The sequence below is a fragment of the Balaenoptera ricei genome, chromosome 17 (assembly GCF_028023285.1).
Source record: "Balaenoptera ricei isolate mBalRic1 chromosome 17, mBalRic1.hap2, whole genome shotgun sequence".
NCBI classification, from domain to species: domain Eukaryota; kingdom Metazoa; phylum Chordata; class Mammalia; order Artiodactyla; family Balaenopteridae; genus Balaenoptera; species Balaenoptera ricei.
This window is the reverse complement of record NC_082655.1, coordinates 53,230,126-53,252,472: the sequence shown is the minus strand read 5'-3', so window position 1 is coordinate 53,252,472 and position 22,347 is coordinate 53,230,126. Positions and strand designations below refer to the sequence as shown.

The following is a 22,347-nucleotide window of genomic DNA, read 5'->3' as shown; positions in this document are numbered from 1 at the left end:
AGCAGTGCCAATTCTTGATTAAGTCTACGCTTTATTCACGAGAAGTATAAGAATGTTGAATGCTCATTTCAGAAAGGCTTATGCAACCATTCTGTTTTGTTCTCGTTATCACCTTCCATTTAAAGTATATGGAATTTGGGGATTTATCTCTTCTTTCTAAAATATTTAGCTGCTAGAGTAGATTGGCCAAAGTATCCATTGACCACTACATAGTTGCATGTTTCAGCTTTCAGGCTTATTCAGATGTTGATGCAAAAGAGAGAAGGACTTACTGAGTTCCCCCCTCATTGTAGAATCTCTTATTTATATTCTACAGCTTGTTAAATACTTTATAGACTGTTTCTGTTGGGAACAGATTCACTTTCCACATTCTTCTCTTATTTATCCTTGCCTGAAATTTCAAGGTGAAAGTAAAACACACACATGGGCGACTAGAAATGAAGGCGCCATTGTAAATAATTCCCAAGACATTCACAATAATTGCAAGGAAACCTAAGACAATCAGAATAATAGCTAATATTTGTGCTGCACATGTTCTAAACACTATATGTTCATTGACTGATTTAACTCTCACAATAACTCTTCAGAATAAGTACTAGTATTTTTCTTGTGAAGGAACTGAGGCACAAAGAGATTCCCAGCTAGTAGAGGAGCTGTAATTGACATCCACCTCTTTGGCTCTCACCTCTCTGCTTTCCTGTTCATTTAGATGTGTGTGATTTTTATAGTGTCTCAGAGTTGCGATGTTCATCTTTTATACCATAATAAGCTTCAAATATATTCCCCCAGTCAACTTAGTGATTGTGTTTGCATGTTCTTTTTGTCGTTGGTGACATCTGACCAAACAATCCAACTGTCATCATTCCATTGGCTGGTTTACAAAGGCTTCTGGAACCTACTCTGTTGGTAGCAGTCACTTAACCAATGTCATCTGTATGATCTGTCATCCCTTAGTAGGATGATGAATTCAGGTATCTTTTCAAGGGGTAGTCTCCTTTAAGGTGTTGGTGTAAAAATAGGGTTTTTTTCTAATCAGGAACTTTAAAAATCAGTTTTCACTGTTGGAGTGCTGATGGGGTGGAAGTGTGCATGTTCTGTGTATAACACATTACGTGTTTTTAATCCATTACTTGTGATCCCAAAATCCTAAAATCTTTTTTTCTTTTGGTTGTGTTGGGTCTTTGTTGCTCCACGCAGGCTTTCTCTAGTTGTGGCGAGTGGGGGCTACTCTCTGTTGCGGTGCGCAGGCTTCTCATTGCAGTGGATTCTCTTGTTGCAGAGCACAGGCTCTAGGTGCGTGGGCTTCAGTAGTTGCAGCACGCGGGCTCAGTAGTTGCGGCACACGGGCTCTAGAGCGCAGGCTCAGTAGTTGTGGCGCATGGGCTTAGTTGCTCCGCGGCCTGTGGGATCTTCCTGGATCAGGGATCGAACCTGTGTCCCCTGCGTTGGCAGGTGGATTTTTAACCACTGCGCCACCAGGGAAGACCCCCAAAATCCTAAAATTTTTAAAACCAAAAGCTTTTTTGGTAAACTCATTTGATGGCAAAATGACTGGGACTGACTTGAGGGTATTTATAATTGTTTGTGCTTAGTACGAGTATCCTTTTGTTTTGCTACAGAAGTAATACTGTGTTTAATTAGTGTGTAGGCCCCAATCTGACTTGGTATTAGTGTAATAGACAATATATGTGCCATACTATCTTTCTGAATTCTGAAGTTATGAATTCTGGAAGTCACTTGGTCCCAAGAGTTTCAGATAAGGGATTGTGGGCCTGGAGCTGAATACAAATGATTTCTTTTCACCAAAGACAGTATTGTACATGAGGACTTTTGGAGGGGAGGGCATTTTCCCCTCACCCCCAACCTGTTCTTTTGAGTCTTAAGAGGATCCATTTTGGGATTTTCCTTTGGTCCCTTACATGTCATTTTTTTCTAAGAATTCTTAGATTGTTTGGATGGAATATATATATAATGGAAACTCAAAACTACCTCTCTAGCTCTGTAATTTAGAACAGGTGTATTGACTGTGTTATTAAATCCTTCATATACTTAATATTTCTACTAATGCTCTTTTTATCTGCCTAGTTTTGACAGAGGTATGTTCACTTCTTCCTCTGTGATTTGTCTTTATTTAACATTTATTGTTTTAGTATGCCAGGCATGTTGTAACTGTTGAAAATACAAAAGTGAACAAGTCTGACAAAGTGTTTGCATTCTGAACTCAATGAAAAGGAAATAAAAACAAATAAAATATTTCAGAACGTGAGAAAACAGTCTAATATGTAGCCTGGGGGGACGGTGGGGCAGGTGCAGCATTAAGTAAGATACCCCAGCACTGCCTTTCCGAAGGAGTGGTTGAGTCTGGACTCTGCGTGATAAGAAGCAGCCAGTCAGGAGCTATTCTGAGATGGTGGGAACAGCAAGTGCACATCCCTGAATGGGAGGGAGTTTGTTCTATTCAAGGAACAGAAAGAAGACCATTGTGAGAAGTCAAGTGTAGCTGTGGAGTAGACTGTGTAGAGTCTTTGTCATGAGCTGTGGTAAAGAGTTTGGAATTTATTCTGGTTGTAATGGGTATGTTTAATTAGGGCGTGAAAACATCTGTTGTATGCTTTTGTAAGATTACTTTGGCTGCTATTTGGAGACTGGATTGGAGTTGGACCGGAGAGGAAGCAGGCAGACCAATTAGGACGCTATTGCAGTAGAGTAAAAAACAAGGAACGGTGGACAGGGGTAGTGGTGTAGACGGAGAGAAGAGCTGAGAGCACTTGCAGTTGAATTGTTGTAGGAGAGAAGTTTTTGCCTTGAACAACTGAAAGGTGCTATTTAATAATTAATTTTCTTCCTCTGTTTTTAACAGTTTGTGTAGCATGTGCTGTGTTTTAGTATGCATAAGGGTTTATGATTCTTTCTTATTGGACTGGATTGTCTTTTGTCAAATATTCCTCTTTTCCCATTTAGTGTTATTTTGCTTTGAAAATACTATTGCTAATCTTTTCTTTTTTTGGAAATTAATTTCTGCATTGTTGAAGAGTGAAAATTAAATGAGAAAATTCACTTTGACCATCATATATCAATTCTGAACATCATGTAAGAGACCCAGAATTTAGTCTCTCTGCACATTCTCTTTTCTTCATGTTGTCTAACAGTGTTGAGTACCGGTAGCACTATAAACATTTTATTTTTTATATTTTGTTATTGATTTTTTTTCTCCCAAAGCTACTCTCCCCTGTAGTTGGTACAGAACTTCAGTGTTTCTGTTGTTTTTTGTGCTTACTGTTTGATTCCTTTAATAGTACTCGTTTCTGTCCTTCCCACTATTTAAATCTCTTTCTTTAAAAATCCACCTGAACGTTCCATTACTCTTAGTTATGTCTCCCTTTTCTGTTTCAGTTAAAACTTTGATGTGTGATTTTCTAATAGGTTTTGTTCAATAATCTATTCTCTTTCCAGTTTTAATTTGACTCACTTTTATAGTGACACGTGGTTGAAATGGATGAATCACGTTTAAAATGAAAATCAAGAAAATTGTATCACTGGATCCCAGTGCTGGGTTATTTCTTTAGCAAGTGTAGAACGAGTTCCTGGATCTTTTTGCAGTCCCCTGTAGTACTTTCTTAAGAATTAATGCCACTTTATATTCGGCAAGAGTTCTTTTGATATTAGCTGCATTTGCATAGGAAAGGGAGCTTGAATGGGGTCATTTTAAGGTTTTTATATAACCCATGCAGATATTCAGAATTGATTCTTTGGAGGAAAAACGTTTGTTCATGTTGGTTTCTCTTTCTCTAACTTAGGGTTATTGGTATATATATATATATATATATATATAGTCTTAAGTTTTATTATTTAAACGTTCATCTCTAAAATGTGAACAACAAAAAGTATTGTCTGTCTTATTTCTGTCAGTACCTGATACGTTGCTCAGTATAAATTAGGCTCTGAATAAATATAATTGATGAGTTAACTGGTTGCTTTGTCATTCCTTGATAGATCATCTTACTAATTTTCCCCTTTCAGTTAATGGAGAATCATCCTCATCTGCACCAACTGATAATGCTTCCACCACGGGTACTGCAATAGTATCTGGAGAAACCGCCTTGTCTTCAAATTGCACTAGTACTACTGTTGAAGATCCTCCAGTTCAAGAAATACCGACCTCCTCAGAAAACAATGAATGTATTCTTTCCAGCAGTGCAGCATTTGGGTCTGAAGCTAGAAGTACGTTAGATCCTTCTACCTCCAGTTCTGGAAGTAGCTCTGCCTTCGAAGCAGCCAAATTAAGACAGCCAGACGTCTGTGCGGAACCTGTCCGGCAGCAGTCTGGAAATGCCAACACAGAAACTCTGCCATCGGGGTATGTTAAATTAATGATTGATGGTCTCTGCCTCCAAGAAGCTTGTTGAGTGGCTCAGGTTTTTAAACATACCTACAATACAGTTTGAGAATGCTGTGATAAAAGTACGGTGTATGCAGTGCTGTCCTGCACAGCTTACAGCAGTTAGAGTTTCTACTCTCTAGCTGTGGAAACTGCACCTCTAGAGGTCTCTACCTCATTGCCATCATTTTCTCATCACTGTCACTGTGTCCGTACCCTTTCTTACTTTCTGAGCTGTTTTTTCTCAGTGCTCTTTACTGGCTCATCTGATTTTGCCTATTGCCTAATCGTGGTTTCAGCCTTTGGTCTTCTCCTGAATGTGCTGCCTCTGTTGAATCTTATACTCTCCCATCATTTTAACTATTAAATCTATATGTCCAGACCAGACCTTTCTCTGAGCTTATTTTTATCTACTTACTGGAAATCTCCACTGCTTCCTGCAAGCATTTTTGGCCATACAGTATCTTCCCTTTCCTCTCAAAAATCTCTCATTGTCCCTTTGTCTTCTATCTTTGGCAACTTAGTCATTTATCTTAGTCTCATGTGTCTGCCATTATGACACCGATATGTAAGAAGCTCTTCTTACTGTCAAGAACCTCATGATCTGATGGGGGGTAAAGATAAATAAATAGTCATTGTCTATACAGTTCAATTAAAGCTAAGCTAGAGGTCTAAGTTTAGGGTGCTGTGGGAGGGAACATATGTAGAGGGAAGTTAGTGGGGAGTAACCTGCTATACTGAGATAAAGAATACTTTCTGGAAGAGATGACCCTTGAGTGGATTTCTGAAAGAGTCGTAGGAGTTAGCAAAGCAATAATGGAGGCACAAGTGGTGAAAGGTTTCATTCTCAGTGGAGCTAACTGCACATTCAGATTTCTAACATCCATAAACGAGTAAACTGAACTCAGGAAATGGTATTTTGTTACAGCTTGAGTTGAGCGTTGGAGGAAGCAAGCTATGTAGTACTGAAGAATAAACAGTCCTCTGAAGAATTTTGTACACCTGCTAAAAGTTTGGGAGTTTTTTCCTGAAAACCATGAATAAACATTAAAGAATTTTAAGCAGGGGAGTGCCACAGTCATATTTGCATTTTAGTAAAATTATTCTAGGAGTGGTATAGACAGATTAGGAGTTAAGGGACAAGCTAGAATAGCAGCTAGGCTGTTTCATAAAAGAGAGAAGTGGGCACATTCCTGTTTAAAGTGGTAAGTACATAAACTTAATTCTGTGCGGCCAAGTACATGCTTCAGCGTGCCTGTAGCCACCGTATGTGATCTTTGCATTAGGAGAATTTTGTAGGGATCTAGATGAGTGATTTTCAAATTGCAAGTTGCAGCCTATTAACAGATTGTGACCAGCATTTGAAAACATAATAAAGTAAGTCAACATGGACTAGAATGGAAAACTGAAGTGTGTTAGGTAAACATTGTTTTGGGAAAGTTTGTTTTTCTGATGTGTGCTTGTGTGTATAAAATCTGTAGGTAAATAGCAGTCTAGGGTGAACAGAGGCATTTAGGTAAAGTGTATTCTTACTCTGTGAGCTGTTACCTAGAAGATTGAGATGCTACTTATCCAGGTGAGAAGTAAAAACAGCCTGCACTAAGGTAGATGCTAGTCTCCTGGGGCGACGTTACGATGGGTGTGGTAATTAGCTGTGGGAGGTAGAGTCAGAGGGTGGAGGCAAGGGTGACCCTTCTGGCTTATGCAGCACTTGGCTTGTGTGACCATCTGAGCCAGCAGTTTCCAATCCATGTCATCTTCCCTCTTTCCTCAACAATCTTCTTAGTTCCCGTGTGTCCGCTCCTGGGTAACTTACTTGGCTAACTACACAGTACATTCGTAGGTGCTAGAATCATGAGTGTTCTGAAGGAATCGTATTCCAGCCCGAGTGAGTGTTATGCCAAGCATGGTCTTATTACCGAGAGCCCTTTGCTTGTTCTCTGACTGTTGTGCGGAGTGTTATTCCTCAGATATCTGCGTGTCTCTGCTCAAATGTTACCTTGCTCCAGAGGCCTTTCCCAATTCCCTCTGTCCAAATCAGGTCCCTCTGTCCCCATCCCCTGCCTTATTTTTTCCCAACCTTCTGTTATGAAAATTTATAAACACGCAGAAAAATTTAAAGAATTTTACAGTGAACACCCATATATCTATCTACCACTAGGTTCTGTAGTTGACATTTTACTCTGCTTGCTTTATCACACATCTCTTCATCTCTCCATTTGTCTAATGTTTAAATATAATTTCCTGATAACTGAGTTGCAGATACCAGTACATTTTGCCCCTCGAAACTTTGGCTTGCATATCGGTAACTAGAATTCAATATTTGCTTAAAGATTTTTTGGTAAAGTTTACATAGAAGGAAATGCATGAGTCTTAAATGTGCCATTTTGATGAGTTTTGACAAATGCTCAGTTGTCACACCTTTATTAAGACTAGAGTATTATCATCACCTGAGAAAGTTCTCTCAAGCTTTCAGTCAATCCCTGTCCCTACTTTGAGGGAGGCAACCACTGTTCCTCCCTAAAAGCTTTTTTCCACGATAGATTATAGATTCGTTTTCCCTGTTGTAGAACTTAACATAAATGGAATCAGTATGTACTCTTTTGAGTAGCGTTCTTTAAATCAGCATGATGTTATTTGTATTACTTTTCTTTATAACACTTTAATCACCATGAGACATACATTTGTGTGTTTTTGTCAGTTTTCTCTCCACTAGACTGAAAAGGGGGCTTTATTTTGTCCATTTCTGTATTCCTCGTGCCTAAAACTATGCCTGCCATGTAGCAGGTACTCAATAAATATTTATAAGTGAATTAGTGCTTGATTAAATGATTTTGAGTGAGTGAGCAATTCGGCAAAGGCCCTGGCTTGTAAATGCTTCGGAGGAAATGGTTAACAAGGTTGAAAGCTACTGAAAATTCAAGTGAGATAAGAACTGAAAGGCACCCATTGAATTTAACAACAAAGAGATTATTTATTGTTGATCTTTGACAGAATGATTTCTGGGAAATAGAGCTGTATTCAGACTGCTATGTGATGGAGTGAATGGAAGGGATGGAAGTGTGATAGAAAACTCTTTGAAAGAGTGAGAACTAATGCATAAAACTTTTTCCCTGTGAACACACAGGGAGAGAGGAGTGTTTGGTAGAAGCGAGCAAGAAAAGATACAGTATTGAGGAGTAGTTTTTTGCTTTAAAAAATGGCAGTGACCTAAAGGGTGGTCAGTTGCTGATGGGCAGGAGCCAGGAGAGAGATTGGCAAGCCGTACAGGAGAGAGGGGCAGCTGTTGATCGTGGTTTATGAGAAGGCAAGTCTTACCACCTACCCCATTATCCAAGTTTGAAACCAGTAGTTATCCAATCAGCAACTAAATTCTATCATTTTTATTGTAATATGTTTAACAAAATTCTTCCACATTTATTATTATTATTATTTTAACAAGGTCTTTCTTCAGCAGTAGGTTTTGGAGATTTATGAGACAGGGAGGCTACATCTGAATACTAGGAAGGGAGAGTATTATGGTTGAAGGTGAGGTGTAGCGGTTATAAATTAGCACTTATCCCCATGAAATTAAAGAATTCTACTGAGAAGTTCTCATCAGTCAACCTGGTAATTTGCAACTATTTGAGGGGTACTCATGAATTTCCACTGCAGGGATAATCTAGTCTCTGGCCAGTTCCAGCCCATCACTTTTATAGGACCCCCGGGTACAGCTCTAGTTGGCTGTCACTGTGAGTCTCCCACACCAAGCCTGAGACCACGCCCCTTTATCCCTGTACCGCCTTTTTCCCCTGCCAGCACCTTCCTTCCTCGTTGCTGCCCAAGGCCTGCTCTGGTCACCACCCACACACTGGGGACTCATTCTTGGCAACCGTCATGCCCCCAAAGGTAGACTCTTACTCTGGGAGTGAAAACTCAGCAAGTTGCCTCCCCGTGGATCGGCTGCCAGGGCAGGAGAGAAAAGCACACTGGGATCCTAGAGTCACTGGGTCAGGTGGTGAAACTGACCAGGCTCCTCCCATGTGGGCCAGGAGTTCTTTGTCCCAGGAATGTTGTCAGCAGAGGGCAACTGGGTACGTGGCATGTCCACAGCCTGGGATGCCCTACCCCAGGAAGACAGGGTGGGGCATGACAGGAGTTTTTGCCCTTATGTAAGTTCCTACATAATGTTCTTGATTTTTCCTTTTGGCCCACAAAGCCTAAAATATTTACTATCTAGCACTTTACAGAAGAAGTTTGCCTACCCTTGATCTAGTGAATAGAATGTAGAAAATTCTAAAGATGATATCCAGAAGTAGTTCTGAATATGATGTGTGTTGCAAGCAATTTAGTTTGAGAAAGATAAATTCTCTTTGGAGCAAAAACACTGAAATCTGGAAGTGATCCCCTGTTTTGGAAAAATTAAGAACCAGTGGCTAGAATTATGCTTGGAACCTAAGTGCTTACTGAATATTGAATATTAAATTAGAAATATTTGCAACTAAGGATAAAACTAGAAAATGGCTTCATAACCTATTTTATGGATGGTATACTTGGTTATATTTATTTTTTCCCCTAATTTAAAATTTGTTTCTGATCACAAAACTAAGACATGACCAAATAAAACATTTAAATGATACAGAAACCTTTAAAGTACCCCTTAAGCTTACCACAGAGAGAGTGGTGTCTAAATATTATTCCAGCGGCATATATTTGAGAGCTTCTCTCGGTCATTGTTCTAGGCACTGGGTGTTCAGAGGGGCAGGAGACCCCAAGACTCTGCTGCTGTGGAGCTTGTGTTACAGCAGGCTGACCAGCAGTGGCCTTGCATTAAAAACCTACTCAATAATGTCAGATAGTGACAGGTTCTATGAGAGGAAGGATAAAAGTAGGTGAAAAGGATAAAGAGAAACTATGTAAATCACTATTTTGCAAAGACTTGTAGAATTATTTTAAGAAAATGGAATCACACTCTACATACTGTTTTTCAGTTGCTTTTTAAAACTTGGTCATATATCCATGTCAGTACAAGTAGGTGCACACATTCACCAAATACTAATAAATGTTTAGTAAGCATCTCTTCTGTGGCAGACACTGTGCTATGTGCTGTTAGTACACTGATGAGCAATAGAGATCAAGGCCCAAGCTTCGTGAAGCTTTTGGTCTAAATGTGTAGGTTTACCTTAATCCTTTTGAATGGGTTTATAGTATTTCCTTTTGTATTAATTATTGCTGTGTAACAAATTACCCTAAAAATTTAGCAATTTACAACAACAAACATAATCTTACACAGTTTCTGAGGCTCAGGAATCTGGAAGTGGCTTAGCCGGGTGCCTTTGTGCAGTGTCGCGCATGAGGTTGCAGTCATCTGGAGGATGACTAAGTGGAGCTGACTTTGCAAATCCAAGAGAGCTGAACTCTGGCCTGTCAGTGGGAAAAGCCAAGTCTACGCGTTGGTGCTCCCAGAAGGCCCAGGAATTGGCAGCATCAGATACCTTTGGAAGTGGCTGTGAAGACAGCACTGTAAACAGCAAGATTGTTTGAAAGTCACATTGAGAAATGAATCCCTACTTTTCCTCCCTGCAGCTAGGACTGCTACCTTGCCTAGGGGTTTCTTCTCTGGAGGTTCTCTGCATTTGGAACACCAGGCACAATTGAGGGCAAGGTACTGTACTACACCAGGGGACATAAGTGAACCTTTATGATGTTAATAATTGAATAAAGTTATAAGTGAATTTCCAAGCCCACATCCTTCTTTCATACCCAAATCCCAAAATACTGACAACCAGGATTTTACTATTCCACCCAGGAGACTGGAAGTGTCTTCTGTCGAAGGAACCCCCCCGCAAAGACTAAAATACTGATAATCTGTTTGTTCGCCAACAAAATAGCCTCATTATATCGCCCTTCAATTAATTCCACAATCCACAAGCCCCACCCACAAAGCTCCTGGTCAATTTTTTTGGTGCCCTACTCATTAGACATCTGAGGGAAACCTTTTAATGTGAAGGGTAAAGATCAAAACAAACACCTAGAAAATGCTCTTGAAGAAAACAGACTATTTTAATATTCTCAGAGGGACAAGAGTAGATGTAACATATTAAGGAAGAATGAGGTTTGTAAAAAGCTCTTGGAAATCTAATTCACTGGAAGATGTGGCTAATAAAGGTAAATGAATTTCCCAGAAAGTAGAACAAACATAAATTTATAAAGTAAAAGAAATAAAATAGAAAAATTAGAGGACCAGTTCAGAAGGTCTGATAAGAGAAGTTCCAGAAAGAGAAAATAGGAGGAAATATTTAACAAAATAACCAAAACTAACCCACCTTTTACAAACAAGAAGGAGGAACTTCCTTATGGAAAGGGCTCACCAAAACTCAGGATAATAAGTGAAAATAAATCTATATTAAGATAACTTGTTATGAAAATTTTAGTACATTGGGGCCAAAGAAAAAAATCATAAACATTTCCAGAGATTTTTAAAAAAATGGAAAAAAAGCAAATCTCATAATCATCAGAACAGCATTAGACTTTTCAGAATCAACACAAGAAGCTAGGAGACTATATGCCTTAAATGCTGAGGAAAATTATATTCAGCCTAGAATTCTGAATCTAGTCTCACTGTTAGTGTGTACACAGAATAAATACATTTCAGACATCCTAGGTTTCCAAAAGTTTACTTCCCATGTAAGTTTACTTTCTGAGGAAGCTACCAGGATGCATGTTCCTCCAAATTTAGGTAAGTAAAAGTGAAGGACGTGGGATCCAAGTGAAAGGAGTTACCAGCAAGATGATGAAAGGAAAGCTTGATGGCAGGTGTGACTGATAAAGTACCCAATGAGCTTGAATATTTTGAGAGGAGATTTATGCAACTAGAAAAGTATTTGTAGTTAAATTAATAAGTACGAAGAAAATAAGGAAATGGGAGGAAAGGAGGCAGTTAAAGAAATCATGGTGTGTTCATAGCCCAGCTGTCAGGAGGGTTTACACAGTCATAATAATTATAAGGGAAGGACACAGCATATGTGTGTATTTGGAACAGTTGGAAGGAGGGTCCAGGTTACAGTGTATATGCGTACATCTGTGCAGGAAAGAGACAGCTTTACCTTTCATAGTGAGAAATCAATAAATTATACTTGAAATTAAATTAGTAGAGTAGTAAGCTTGTTAATAAGAAAAAAGAGGTAAATACTAAAAGAATTGGCTAAAACAGTTGAAAATGTTGCCTTTGGGGAGTAGAAAATGAGATTAGGGGACAGTAGGCACTATTGTTTTATTGTAATGAGCCTCATAAACTATCTGAAGGTTACATAATTATATAACTGTGAGATATATATTAAATAGTATGTGAAAGTATATATAATTTTGATAAAAATTAAAGCTAAATTAAAAGTAGTAAAGAACATTTGTAAAGAAAGGTTGGAAACCAGGAAATTTTGATATAGAATAGCAGTACAAATTCAAGAACTGATTATAGGAATTAATACCTAAAAATAGCAAAAGTACCATTATCAGGAAGTTCTTGAAACTTGATATATTTTGTAGGTATTTGTTTTTGGCTGTTAAGCTTTCCTACAAATCAGTAACTCACTGGTATGTGTCCTAGGTATTCCAGAAATGTGTTTAAAATGAAATTCCATATTTAAATCCTGCCTTTCCATGAACATTTATTATTATATAAAAACATATGAAGTAAATCTGAAATTTCAGGTTATTATTTTTAGTAAAATACTTATGAGGAATATCTAAATTTTTGTAGTTACAGGGTAGCATGAATGTTCCAGTGTAGGATTTTATACCACTGTTTCATAATAGATAATTTTAATAATCTATATGATCCTGAATCGGTTGTGAACTTGGGCATCTTTATTGTTCATGGTTACTATTTAAGCTTGTTTTGGCTAATGTTTGTCAGATGCAGCTTAAACAAATGATTATTTTTTGCATGCCATTTAAAATATGTATGTATGTATACACCTTGTTAGGGAATAACTTTAATACGTATGGTCATTGTGTAGGAAAATAATTTAAAAATTAAAGGCCTCTCTAATCAAAAAGAAGTCAAATTAAATTGGATCCTTGTGTTTAAGAGAAAGGAAAATATTTTCCATTTATTCTACTTTCAGGTGAAAACAAGAATATTAAACTCAGAAATACCAGGTTTTTATTGTGTATGTTTAAATTTTTTCTTCTATACCATTTTAAGGAAAGACTGGAAAGGAAGAAACGGGGATCACAGAGGAGAAAATGAGGGTGGGGAAAATAAGAGATTGAGTGTCTTTGAGATAGAACAGAAAAAGATAAAATTGGATGTCCATAAACTCAGAGGCTTACCAAAGACAAGAGAGGGATAGATGTGCACAAAAAGAAGACACTGTATGCAGATAGAAGAAAGAATTTTGATGGAGCTGTGTCACCACATACTTTAAGGAGATTTCTGCTAAAATCTTTTAGATGTTTATTTCTTAAATTGCAAAAATGGATATTACTTCATTGACATTTTGTGCTCTGGGCATGATATTAGGCTGAAAGTTCCTCTGCTGTTGATTAAATTTCTGTTTTCTGATGATTTGGAATTCTGTAAATTAGTAACTTTTAAAAACTTTACATATTATTCTGTCTTCCTCTGCTAACTGTACTTACTGAGTTGCCAGTACTGTTGATGAAAGGTGAATAATTAAGAACTTAAAAGGCACAATAGGGACTTCCCTGGTGGTGCAGTGGTTAAGACTCCACACTCCCAATGCAGGGGGCCGGAGTTCCATCCCTGGTCAGGGAACTAGATCCCACATGCATGTCTCAACTAAGAGTTCACATGCCACAACTAAGGAGCCCGCGTGCCACAACTAAGGAGCCTATGTGCCTCAACTAAGGAGTCCTCAAGCCACAACTGAGGAGCCCACCTGCCGCAACTAAGACCCAGTGCAACCAAATAAATAAATACATACATAAATAAATATTTTTTTTAAAAAAGATATCTTCTTTAAAAAAAGCACAATAATTGAGAAAAGAAACAATTTTATGTATATATGTGACCTTTTAAAGTAAAACTTATCTGTAATTTTTTGGATTATAAGAAGGAACCATTTTTCAGATTGTCTTAGTTTGCTATCTTTTATTTTTGCTTTTTCATTGAAGGTGGGAACAGAGAAAAGATCCTCATGGTAGAACCTATTATGTGGATCATAACACTAGAACGACCACATGGGAGAGGCCACAACCTTTACCTCCAGGGTAATGTAGCATCTTATGCATCTTCAGTTGTGTTTTATACATGTAATTTTAAAAGTTTATTTAATACAACCTAAAATGATTCATTCTACATGTTATGTTTCCTTGATTTGCTTTTGTGAATAATGAATGTTCAGTAGATGAGATTTGTTACATTGTGTCTCTTTTACAGTTAGTCTGAAGGGCTTCCAAGAGATTGTCAAACATTGGCATGAGTTTACTGAGAGTAGTTGCAGAATTTTGATCTAATTTCAGTCCTTGTTATTTTTTAAGGAATGAAAGTCATATTTAGGATAGTTTATATGTATGGTTCTCCATAGATAGGGATCTAAACTATGCTATTGAATGACACTTATGTAATAAATATTAGTGTCATTCAAAATTATTATCTAAAAGATTGCTGCAAGTAAAATTGTATTACATTATGACTAAAGTTATAGAGGGTTTTAAATGAAAAAGCATTTCTATTACATACTAAATAAAGTTTATGCTCTTAAGCGGTCATTCAAGGCCATTCACAAACTGTCCTTCCAGATGCAACTCAGGGTCCACCAATATAAAACATATTCAAAGTCCAGAAAATTCAGGACAAGAACTATGTTATTTTTGTGAGATTGGTTGCTGAAAGGATACTGAAATCATATAAATTAATGACACAAATTGGCTTAAGGTGAACTAAACTCTGGAGGATGGGGAGAATTCTGGCTGGTAGAGAAGGGCATTCTGTTCTGAGGGGATATTAAAACAAAGTCATGACAGAATGAAACACATGACACATTTGGGGCCAGCAAGTAATTGATTTGGCTCTCATATGGGTCCCTTGAAAGACCTTAAGGGAGGTAAGGTTGAAATGGTGAATGGGTTCATTTTTATGCCATGCCAGGGAATGGTGATAGGTGGAACGGCATGCCTCGATCTGCACTTTAGTTCAGCAGCAGTGTAACCGTGAAAGGTAGGTTAAAAAGCCATATAAGTTGAGTTAAAACCCTTTACATGAGCAGGAATGATAGAGGCAGATTGCTAGGTATACAGTAAACACTCAGTAAATGTTTATCAAAAAAAGAGGGAGAAAGGATAGTCATACTGTTACTGTTCAGTCTATGGCCTCTTTTTTTAGACAGCCCTTAGAAATCATATAGGGAAGAATGGGAAGGTAGTTTAGCTAAAATAGATAGCAAGTTACGTGTTCATAATTTTTCTGAGGAATATCAGTATTTACATTCTTTTAAACTTAGCTCTTGGACTTGATTTTTAAATTGTTTGAGTGAAGTATTACCTAACTACTTTCCAGTTTCTTATAGTAAGAGATTATTGTTTATTTTCATTTTCACTATTGCTTATTTTATGTTTGGTAGTTGGGAAAGAAGAGTTGATGATCGGGGAAGAGTTTATTATGTGGATCATAACACCAGGACAACCACCTGGCAGCGGCCTACCATGGAATCTGTGCGGAATTTTGAACAGTGGCAGTCTCAGCGGAACCAACTGCAGGGAGCTATGCAGCAGTTCAACCAACGATACCTCTACTCGGTAATTAGGAAATTATAAGATGTTAATACAGCTTTTCCTCCAAGCATTTGCCCTTTTCTATCTTGGTGATTTTTCTTAAATGTTATAGATTACAAGGTGTTTTTTAGTTGATCTTTAGTAAATAATTAGCATTTCTGATATACATAAGCACTTTTAAGTTTTTTTAAAATTCTAGTTTACTATCATAACTATACAATCAGGTTTTTGTCCTTATTAAGTGGTAGTTTCATAAATGCAATTTCTTAATAAAATAACTTGTCTTTACCAGTTCCCAGTCTTCTATTTTTAGTTATAATCATTTGGTTTGCTTTAAACAAAACCAGTTACCTCCTGATTTTACTTAAGGCCAGTCTTGCCATATTCCAGCTCTTCTGATTCCCATCCCAGATTCTCAGAAATGCTTTCATCTGTTTTGGCCCACCAAATATATATTCTTGGGATTGGAGGTAGTTTTGTCCAAAAAAAAATCTAATGCTGTCTGAAAATTTGACCAATTGGTGATCTGTTTATTGCCATAAGCAAATATCCACAAGAATTGGGGGTGGAGGGGGCTTCTGTTAAATAGGTTTGTTTGCAAGAAGTAGAAAATATAAATTTTAAGTTCTGGGCATCTCTAGATAATGTTTTGAGGCAACTTGAAACCCCAAAATGTAGAAAGGAATTAGGAAAGATACAAAAAGGAAACTTAACTCTTCAGAATCCTACCTCAGGATGGCTCATTCAACTCCACTTTCTTCGGAGGTTAAATAATAAGTTCTCACTTGCAGGTTGATCCACTCTCCTGGTTGTCTATAGCCGGCAGAGAGAGAGTGGGCCAACTCAGCTTACACAGCATCTTGTGCTGTAAGTTGCTGGTTCTTCAGCAACTTATACAGAAGTCTGTGGTCAGGTTCCATCGTTAGCTGTATATAGTAAACAAATTATGTACTGTGTGTGTTTGTTTTGGTTGGACTTTGTTGTATATATGAAAACCTTGGGGAAACAGGGCAGAATTAGGCAAGTTGTGTAACAGAAGTGTGTTCTACAGATAACAGAACATCTTTAGACAGATTGAGGTTTATTATCTAAATAATATTGAGTACAATTAACAGTATCTATTACAAGGTTATAAAATGTTTATCAAGATACATACACTTTATCATTAAGAAATGATTTTTCAGGTAATGATTTTTATATTTGACATTCTTTAAAAATTGATGGTAAAATGTTTATATTTTCTTTTGAATATATTTATGGGTTGTAATAATGTGTACGTATTAATGTATGTATGAATATATAAAAGATATTAATACTAAGGTAAAAGTTTATTTGTATAAAGATAATACTGGTGTTTAATATTATTTATTAATAGGCATTTGTTTTAAAGAGAACTGTGATAATTATTTTATTTTTAAACAAATAATGTTACCTCATTTTAACACTACAATTTTCTTTTCTTTTTTTTTTTTTTTCTTCCATTTTTAAAGAATTTGTTACAATATTGCTTCTGTTTTATGTTTTGGTTTTTTGGTGGCGAGGCATGGTTAGCTCCCCAACCAGGGATCCAACCCACACCCCCTAACACTACAATTTTCTATATGCTCTTTTCTCATGTCGTTTCACTCCTGTGGACTATTACGGAAGGGCTAAGAGATTAAAGTACTGATGTCGATATATTATTTCTAAATCATTTTAGAAAAACTATTAATTTTATCACTTAATTGACTCCTCTTAACTCATGACATTCTTAGGTCTTTGTGTCTTGAAATTACTATATTCACATTCCTTTATCGTGTTTTTTAGAAAATTACTATAAAATGTGATTCTGCCAAGTGCTTAAGTTTATGCTTTTATATTAAAAACCTGATTTTTAAATTTCTCCTCCCAACCCTTTTCTCCAATTAGGCTTCAATGTTAGCTGCAGAAAATGACCCATATGGGCCTTTGCCACCAGGCTGGGGTAAGCTAATATGTTGTTGGTAAAAATATCTGAAATGTATATATAGCAAATAGTTATTAAATGCTACGCTCGCTCTGTTTTTTAGAAAAAAGAGTGGATTCAACAGACAGAGTTTACTTTGTGAATCATAACACAAAAACAACCCAGTGGGAGGATCCCAGAACTCAAGGGTATGTATGTATATACTGCAGCCTTACTTAAGTGATCTTACACATGTCTGAAGATGGAATCAAGTAAACCTTGATTCAGACATTTTTAGCACCTAGAAAATGATCGCCTTGTGATTGTAACTTTATCTTTTAGCTTACAGAATGAAGAACCCCTGCCAGAAGGCTGGGAAATTAGGTATACCCGGGAAGGCGTTAGGTACTTTGTTGATCATAATACAAGAACAACAACATTCAAAGATCCTCGCAATGGGAAGTCATCTGTGTAAGTGAAGTTCTTAAATGCTGTTTAATGAGGATATAAAGTTTCACTTCTAATTTAGCGTCAAGTTTAGCAACAAATTTTACTTTGTGTGTTAAGAAAGTCTACACAAGTAATACCCTAGTATACCTGCCTTTGCTCTACTTTATTACAGAATGGATTTGTGGCACATAATTCCTTAATAAGAACAATAGCAAATATTTAGTGATTACTATGTGCCAAGGATTCTTCTAAGCACTTTATATAAATTAGCTTTTTATCTTCCAAAACTTCCTTGAGGTAGATGCTGTTATTTTCCAAGTGTAGAAACTGAGGCTTAGGGAGCATAACTAACTTATGCAAAATCATGACGGCAAGTAATGGAAGTGGTTTCAGACCGAGGCAGTCTGTCCGCAGAGTCTGCGCTCTTAACAGTGATATCTTTGCATCACTAAGAAAGTAGAAGCAGCCATAAAGTTTTTTACAAATTCCTACCATTACATCTATCTACCTATCAGTATCTGTCTTCCCTCTTCATTCTAAAGATGAACTGTCATTGTTCCTATCAAAGGCCAGTCCCTCTGGTGACACACTAGATCTTTCCCCCTCTTTTCCAATTAACTGCTCCATCAGTGATCATGTTTCTATCTTCCATCTTTCTCTGATGAATTATTCTCATCATCTGTTAATTCTCTTAGATTGAAAATGAAAAAGTAGAAAGCCATAACTCTTCAACTTATAAATCCATTCAGTGAAAATTCATTTTTATTGCCACCCTTTACAAGAAAACTAACTGAAGGAGTTCTCTCTATACTGCTGTTTCTAATTTCTCTCAGACCGACAACAAGGAAGTTTCACTGACCCTGACCTTACTAAGGGCACCAGTGACCTCCACATAGTTGAGGGGTTGTTTTGCAGTTCTCTTTTGACACAATAAGGAGGATTTGACAAAAATTGCTCTCTCCTGGCAAAAGTATCAGTAGTACAGGGACTCAACTTTCATGATTTCCTTCTGCCTTTTTGGTCTTACTTCTTCCTCTGTTTTTTGGGGTCCTCCTTTTCAGCCTGTTAACATTGAAGTACCCAGAGCTCTGTCCTTAGATCTCTTTTCTTTTCTGTCCGTGCTCATTCTCTTGGTGAATCTTATCCAGTGTCATGCTTTTAAAAACATTTCTATATGCTGATGACTCACAAATGTTATCTCTAGCTTTTCACTTTTCACTTGAAATTTTCTTTCATATATTCAGCTGCTTACTTGATAACTCTGTTCATAACTCTTTCCTGATAACTGCCATCAATCAGGCTTGTTCTACCTGGGATATTTCCATCTCAGTTGAAGGCAACTCCACTCTTAGGTGTGCTTGAGCCAGAAATCTTGGACTTATCCTTGACTACTCTTTCTCTCTTACCTCACATACAGTCCATCAAGAATTCCAGTTACCTCACCTTCAGAAGGTATCCAGGACCAGCTGTGTCTCGCTACATCCACTGCCACCACTTTGGTCCAAGCTACCACGCTCTCTCACTTGGAGTGGTGCCTCTAAGTATTGCTCTGCTTTCTACCCACACCTCATGTAATACTATTCTCCATAAAGCAGCAAGACTTTTTAATTTGTTTCTTTTAATTTAGGTAAAAAGTTATTCCTTTGCAGAAAACCCTTCAGTGGTTTCCATCTCAATCAGAGTGAAAAGCAAAGTACTTATAGTGGCCTCCAAGCCCTTATGGCATCTGACCCCTTATTATCTCTTCAACCTCATCTCTGATACTTCTTCTCATTCACTCTGCTTCAGCTTCCCTGGCCACTTAGCTGTACCTCAGACATCTGAGGCTTCCACATCTGGGCTTTCATTTCCTCTGCTTGGTATGCTGTTTCCCTCAATATTATCTATATGGCTTATGCCCACCATGTTTTTGCTCAAATACTGCTTTATCTGTGAACACTACTCTGTTTACTCTTTTCACAATTTAAAAATTCTTCCCCACTTCACTCCTTGTCTTTTTTACACTGCCTTTTCTTCCTTCTTGAGGAGTGGGAGTAGTGAGATATTTATCCCCTTCCAACACTAAATATATATTGATAGTATACTTATTCATTCTGTTTCTTGTCTGTCTCCTTCACTAGTACATAGGCTGCACAGAAACAGGTATTTTAATCTGTTTTATTAACCAGTAATACTCTCACTATCTAGAATAGTGCCAGGTACATACTGTGCATTTTGTAAATATTTGTTGAATGAATTCACTTGAACCTGACAACAAAAGAGAACATTTTCCATCCATTCCAAAATGTTCCCTAAGACTGTGAAAGTTCTTTATGCCTCTCTCTTAGGCTATCACTCAATAGACAAAAGACCCAGGCCTTCTCAATGTGACTAGAACCTATCCCTACATGCCACCCACCCTGCTTCTTCCCTCACTGACTAGCTGAACTGGGTGACCGGATATCACTTCTTCCTAGGAACTCAATTTTGCTTTGCTTACTCTCTCCAGTAATACTTGTTTCGATTTCAGATTAGTTTTAAGATGTGGTAGAATTTCCTTTCGTGTCTCTTCTATCTATAGAGCCTTTCTCCTCCTTGGATTTAAGGGTTGTCAAGAAGTTTTCTTTGAAATAGTCAGTAGTAGACTTTAGTATTTTATTTAACTAACTTCTTTCATTTTTTTAAATAACATAGCTTTTTATTTTTGCAATCTAATATATGGTTGAAATCTAAAATGCGGTTGAAACCATGACCTCCCAAAAAGTGTAGAAAAAGCAACATATACCATCCACAGACATATACCATCCACAGACAATTCCTGTTGCCAGTCCTGGTGTTACAACAAAATTCAGTTTTATATTTTTATATTGTAGGTATCATGCCTACATGATGACATGTATCATGCCTGTTGGTTTTTTCCTCCCCCGCAATCTACATTCCTGCAAATCCTAATGTCAGTTTATTTTTGTTTTCTAATAATAATGTAAATCTCAATATGCTAGTGAGAATTAACCCTTTGAAACATTTTTTTTCCCCTACAGTACTCTATTAGGACTGCTGGATTATTTGAAAATCTGTCAGGTTTTTTTTAATATCTCTTTAAAATTTTTTAAAATTTTATTTTATATTGGGATATATTTGATTTACAATTTTGTGTTATTTTCAGGTGTACAGCAAAGTGATTTAGTTATACATATACATATATCTATTCTTTTTCAGATTCTTTTCCCATATAGGTTATTACAGAGTATTGAGTAGAGTTCCCTGTGCTGTACCCTTGTTGATTATCTATTTTATTTATTTATTTTTTAATATTTTTTTGCCAGGCAAAAGCACTTTTGTGTGGATTTACATTTTTTCCCCCCCAATGGAAAGGTAGCTTTAATGTGCTAAAAGGATTCTTTTGACCTCTAGCTAAATTTGGGATGTTACAGAAGTTCCCTGAAACATCTCAAAGAGAGAGATTAAACTAATTAGATTTATTTGGTATGTTGAATTACATGGAAAGCATTGTCAAATGAGTGATGATAAACCTTCTTAGGTTATATGGGTAAATGTTATTAATATAAATGTTCTAGAAATTATATGCAGTTCCTAAAATTGGATATGTCCTGGTATAATGTTATGTCATAATTTTAGTTATTATCTTAAGATGTTGTATGTTGCATAAATAACCAAATTTCGTGGTCAGTTGCATTGTAATCAGGTCTTTAACCATGCCATTTTAAGTCTTTGACATTTATATTACTCTGATGCTTTTACAAAAATGAAGATCTTCAAGAAGGTTCATAGAAAGGACTTTTTTACAAATACAGGTTTCTGATAACTTTTAAATCATACCACCAAACTGGGTAAGAAATTACAGAATTCTAGTGGAAAACCTGATGGCTTCATAAACTGCTAACAAGAGATCAGGATCAATAAGAATTAATTACATGGGACTGAATGAACTGATGAATACGATTTATGTTTTATGACTTTTGTCTCAAATAGTACTGGCTTTTAATATTTGTTTTCCAAATATGAGGAAACCTTTCCTGTTAAGCTAACTATGACTATGTATCATATACATAAATATTTAAATTCTATCACATACTATCACTGTTTTATACATTTTTGTTTTATTTGGAGTTACCAACATATTTAATTTTGTTCCTGCTTCTCCACTCTGTTATCTGGGATTGTACCCCTTCTTCTTAAAAAAATATTTTTTACTATTACCCTTTAGTTTGTTATGCTAATGACAAATTGGTTTTTGTTTTTCTATAAATGTTTTCATTTTTTTTCCAAAAGATGCTTTTGCTTGCATGCAATTCTTAAGTTTGCTGTTACATCCTTTTGGCACATTAATTAACTTTCTTTACAAAAGATCCATCCATACACATGATCTCCCTCTTTGTGTATGTTGTGTGTCCTCATTGCTCAAGTCTCTGTTGGCCCACTAAATATATCTTTACTTCTGTCCCAACAAGTAACCTTCCTGTGGTCATTTGTAGGATCCTGGTACACTCCAATTTCATACTAAATGTTAAATATCTAGCTTTATTATGAATTAACATATGGTTTGTTTTTGTTTTTCTTTAGAACTAAAGGTGGTCCACAGATTGCTTATGAACGCAGCTTTAGGTGGAAACTTGCTCACTTCCGTTATTTGTGCCAGGTACTACGGTGGTAAATAAATCTTCTGTTCATAATCATTTAGTTTTATCTTTATCCAATACATGTCCTGTAACTTACATGATATTACGATATTATTTTTGTTTTTAGTCTAATGCACTACCCAGTCATGTAAAGATCAATGTGTCCCGGCAGACATTGTTCGAAGATTCCTTTCAACAGGTAAGAAAGATGTTATCAGAATAAAATTGTACAGTCAGCCCTCTGTATCTGCAGGTACAGC

The 22,347-nt window shown here is 36.7% G+C and overlaps 1 protein-coding gene across 1 annotated transcript in view; it reads left to right on the top strand.

Moving 5' to 3' along the window:
- The window catches only part of WWP1 (WW domain containing E3 ubiquitin protein ligase 1), a 107,467-nt gene that overhangs the window by 58,012 nt on the left and 27,108 nt on the right, over positions 1–22,347 (top strand). The window contains exons 9-16 of the mRNA XM_059901670.1: positions 4,021–4,357; positions 13,496–13,591; positions 14,944–15,118; positions 17,003–17,057; positions 17,143–17,227; positions 17,361–17,489; positions 22,032–22,107; positions 22,215–22,286. Of these exons, the coding sequence (XP_059757653.1) occupies positions 4,021–4,357; positions 13,496–13,591; positions 14,944–15,118; positions 17,003–17,057; positions 17,143–17,227; positions 17,361–17,489; positions 22,032–22,107; positions 22,215–22,286 (1,025 nt within the window). The remainder of the gene's footprint in view (positions 1–4,020; positions 4,358–13,495; positions 13,592–14,943; positions 15,119–17,002; positions 17,058–17,142; positions 17,228–17,360; positions 17,490–22,031; positions 22,108–22,214; positions 22,287–22,347) is intronic.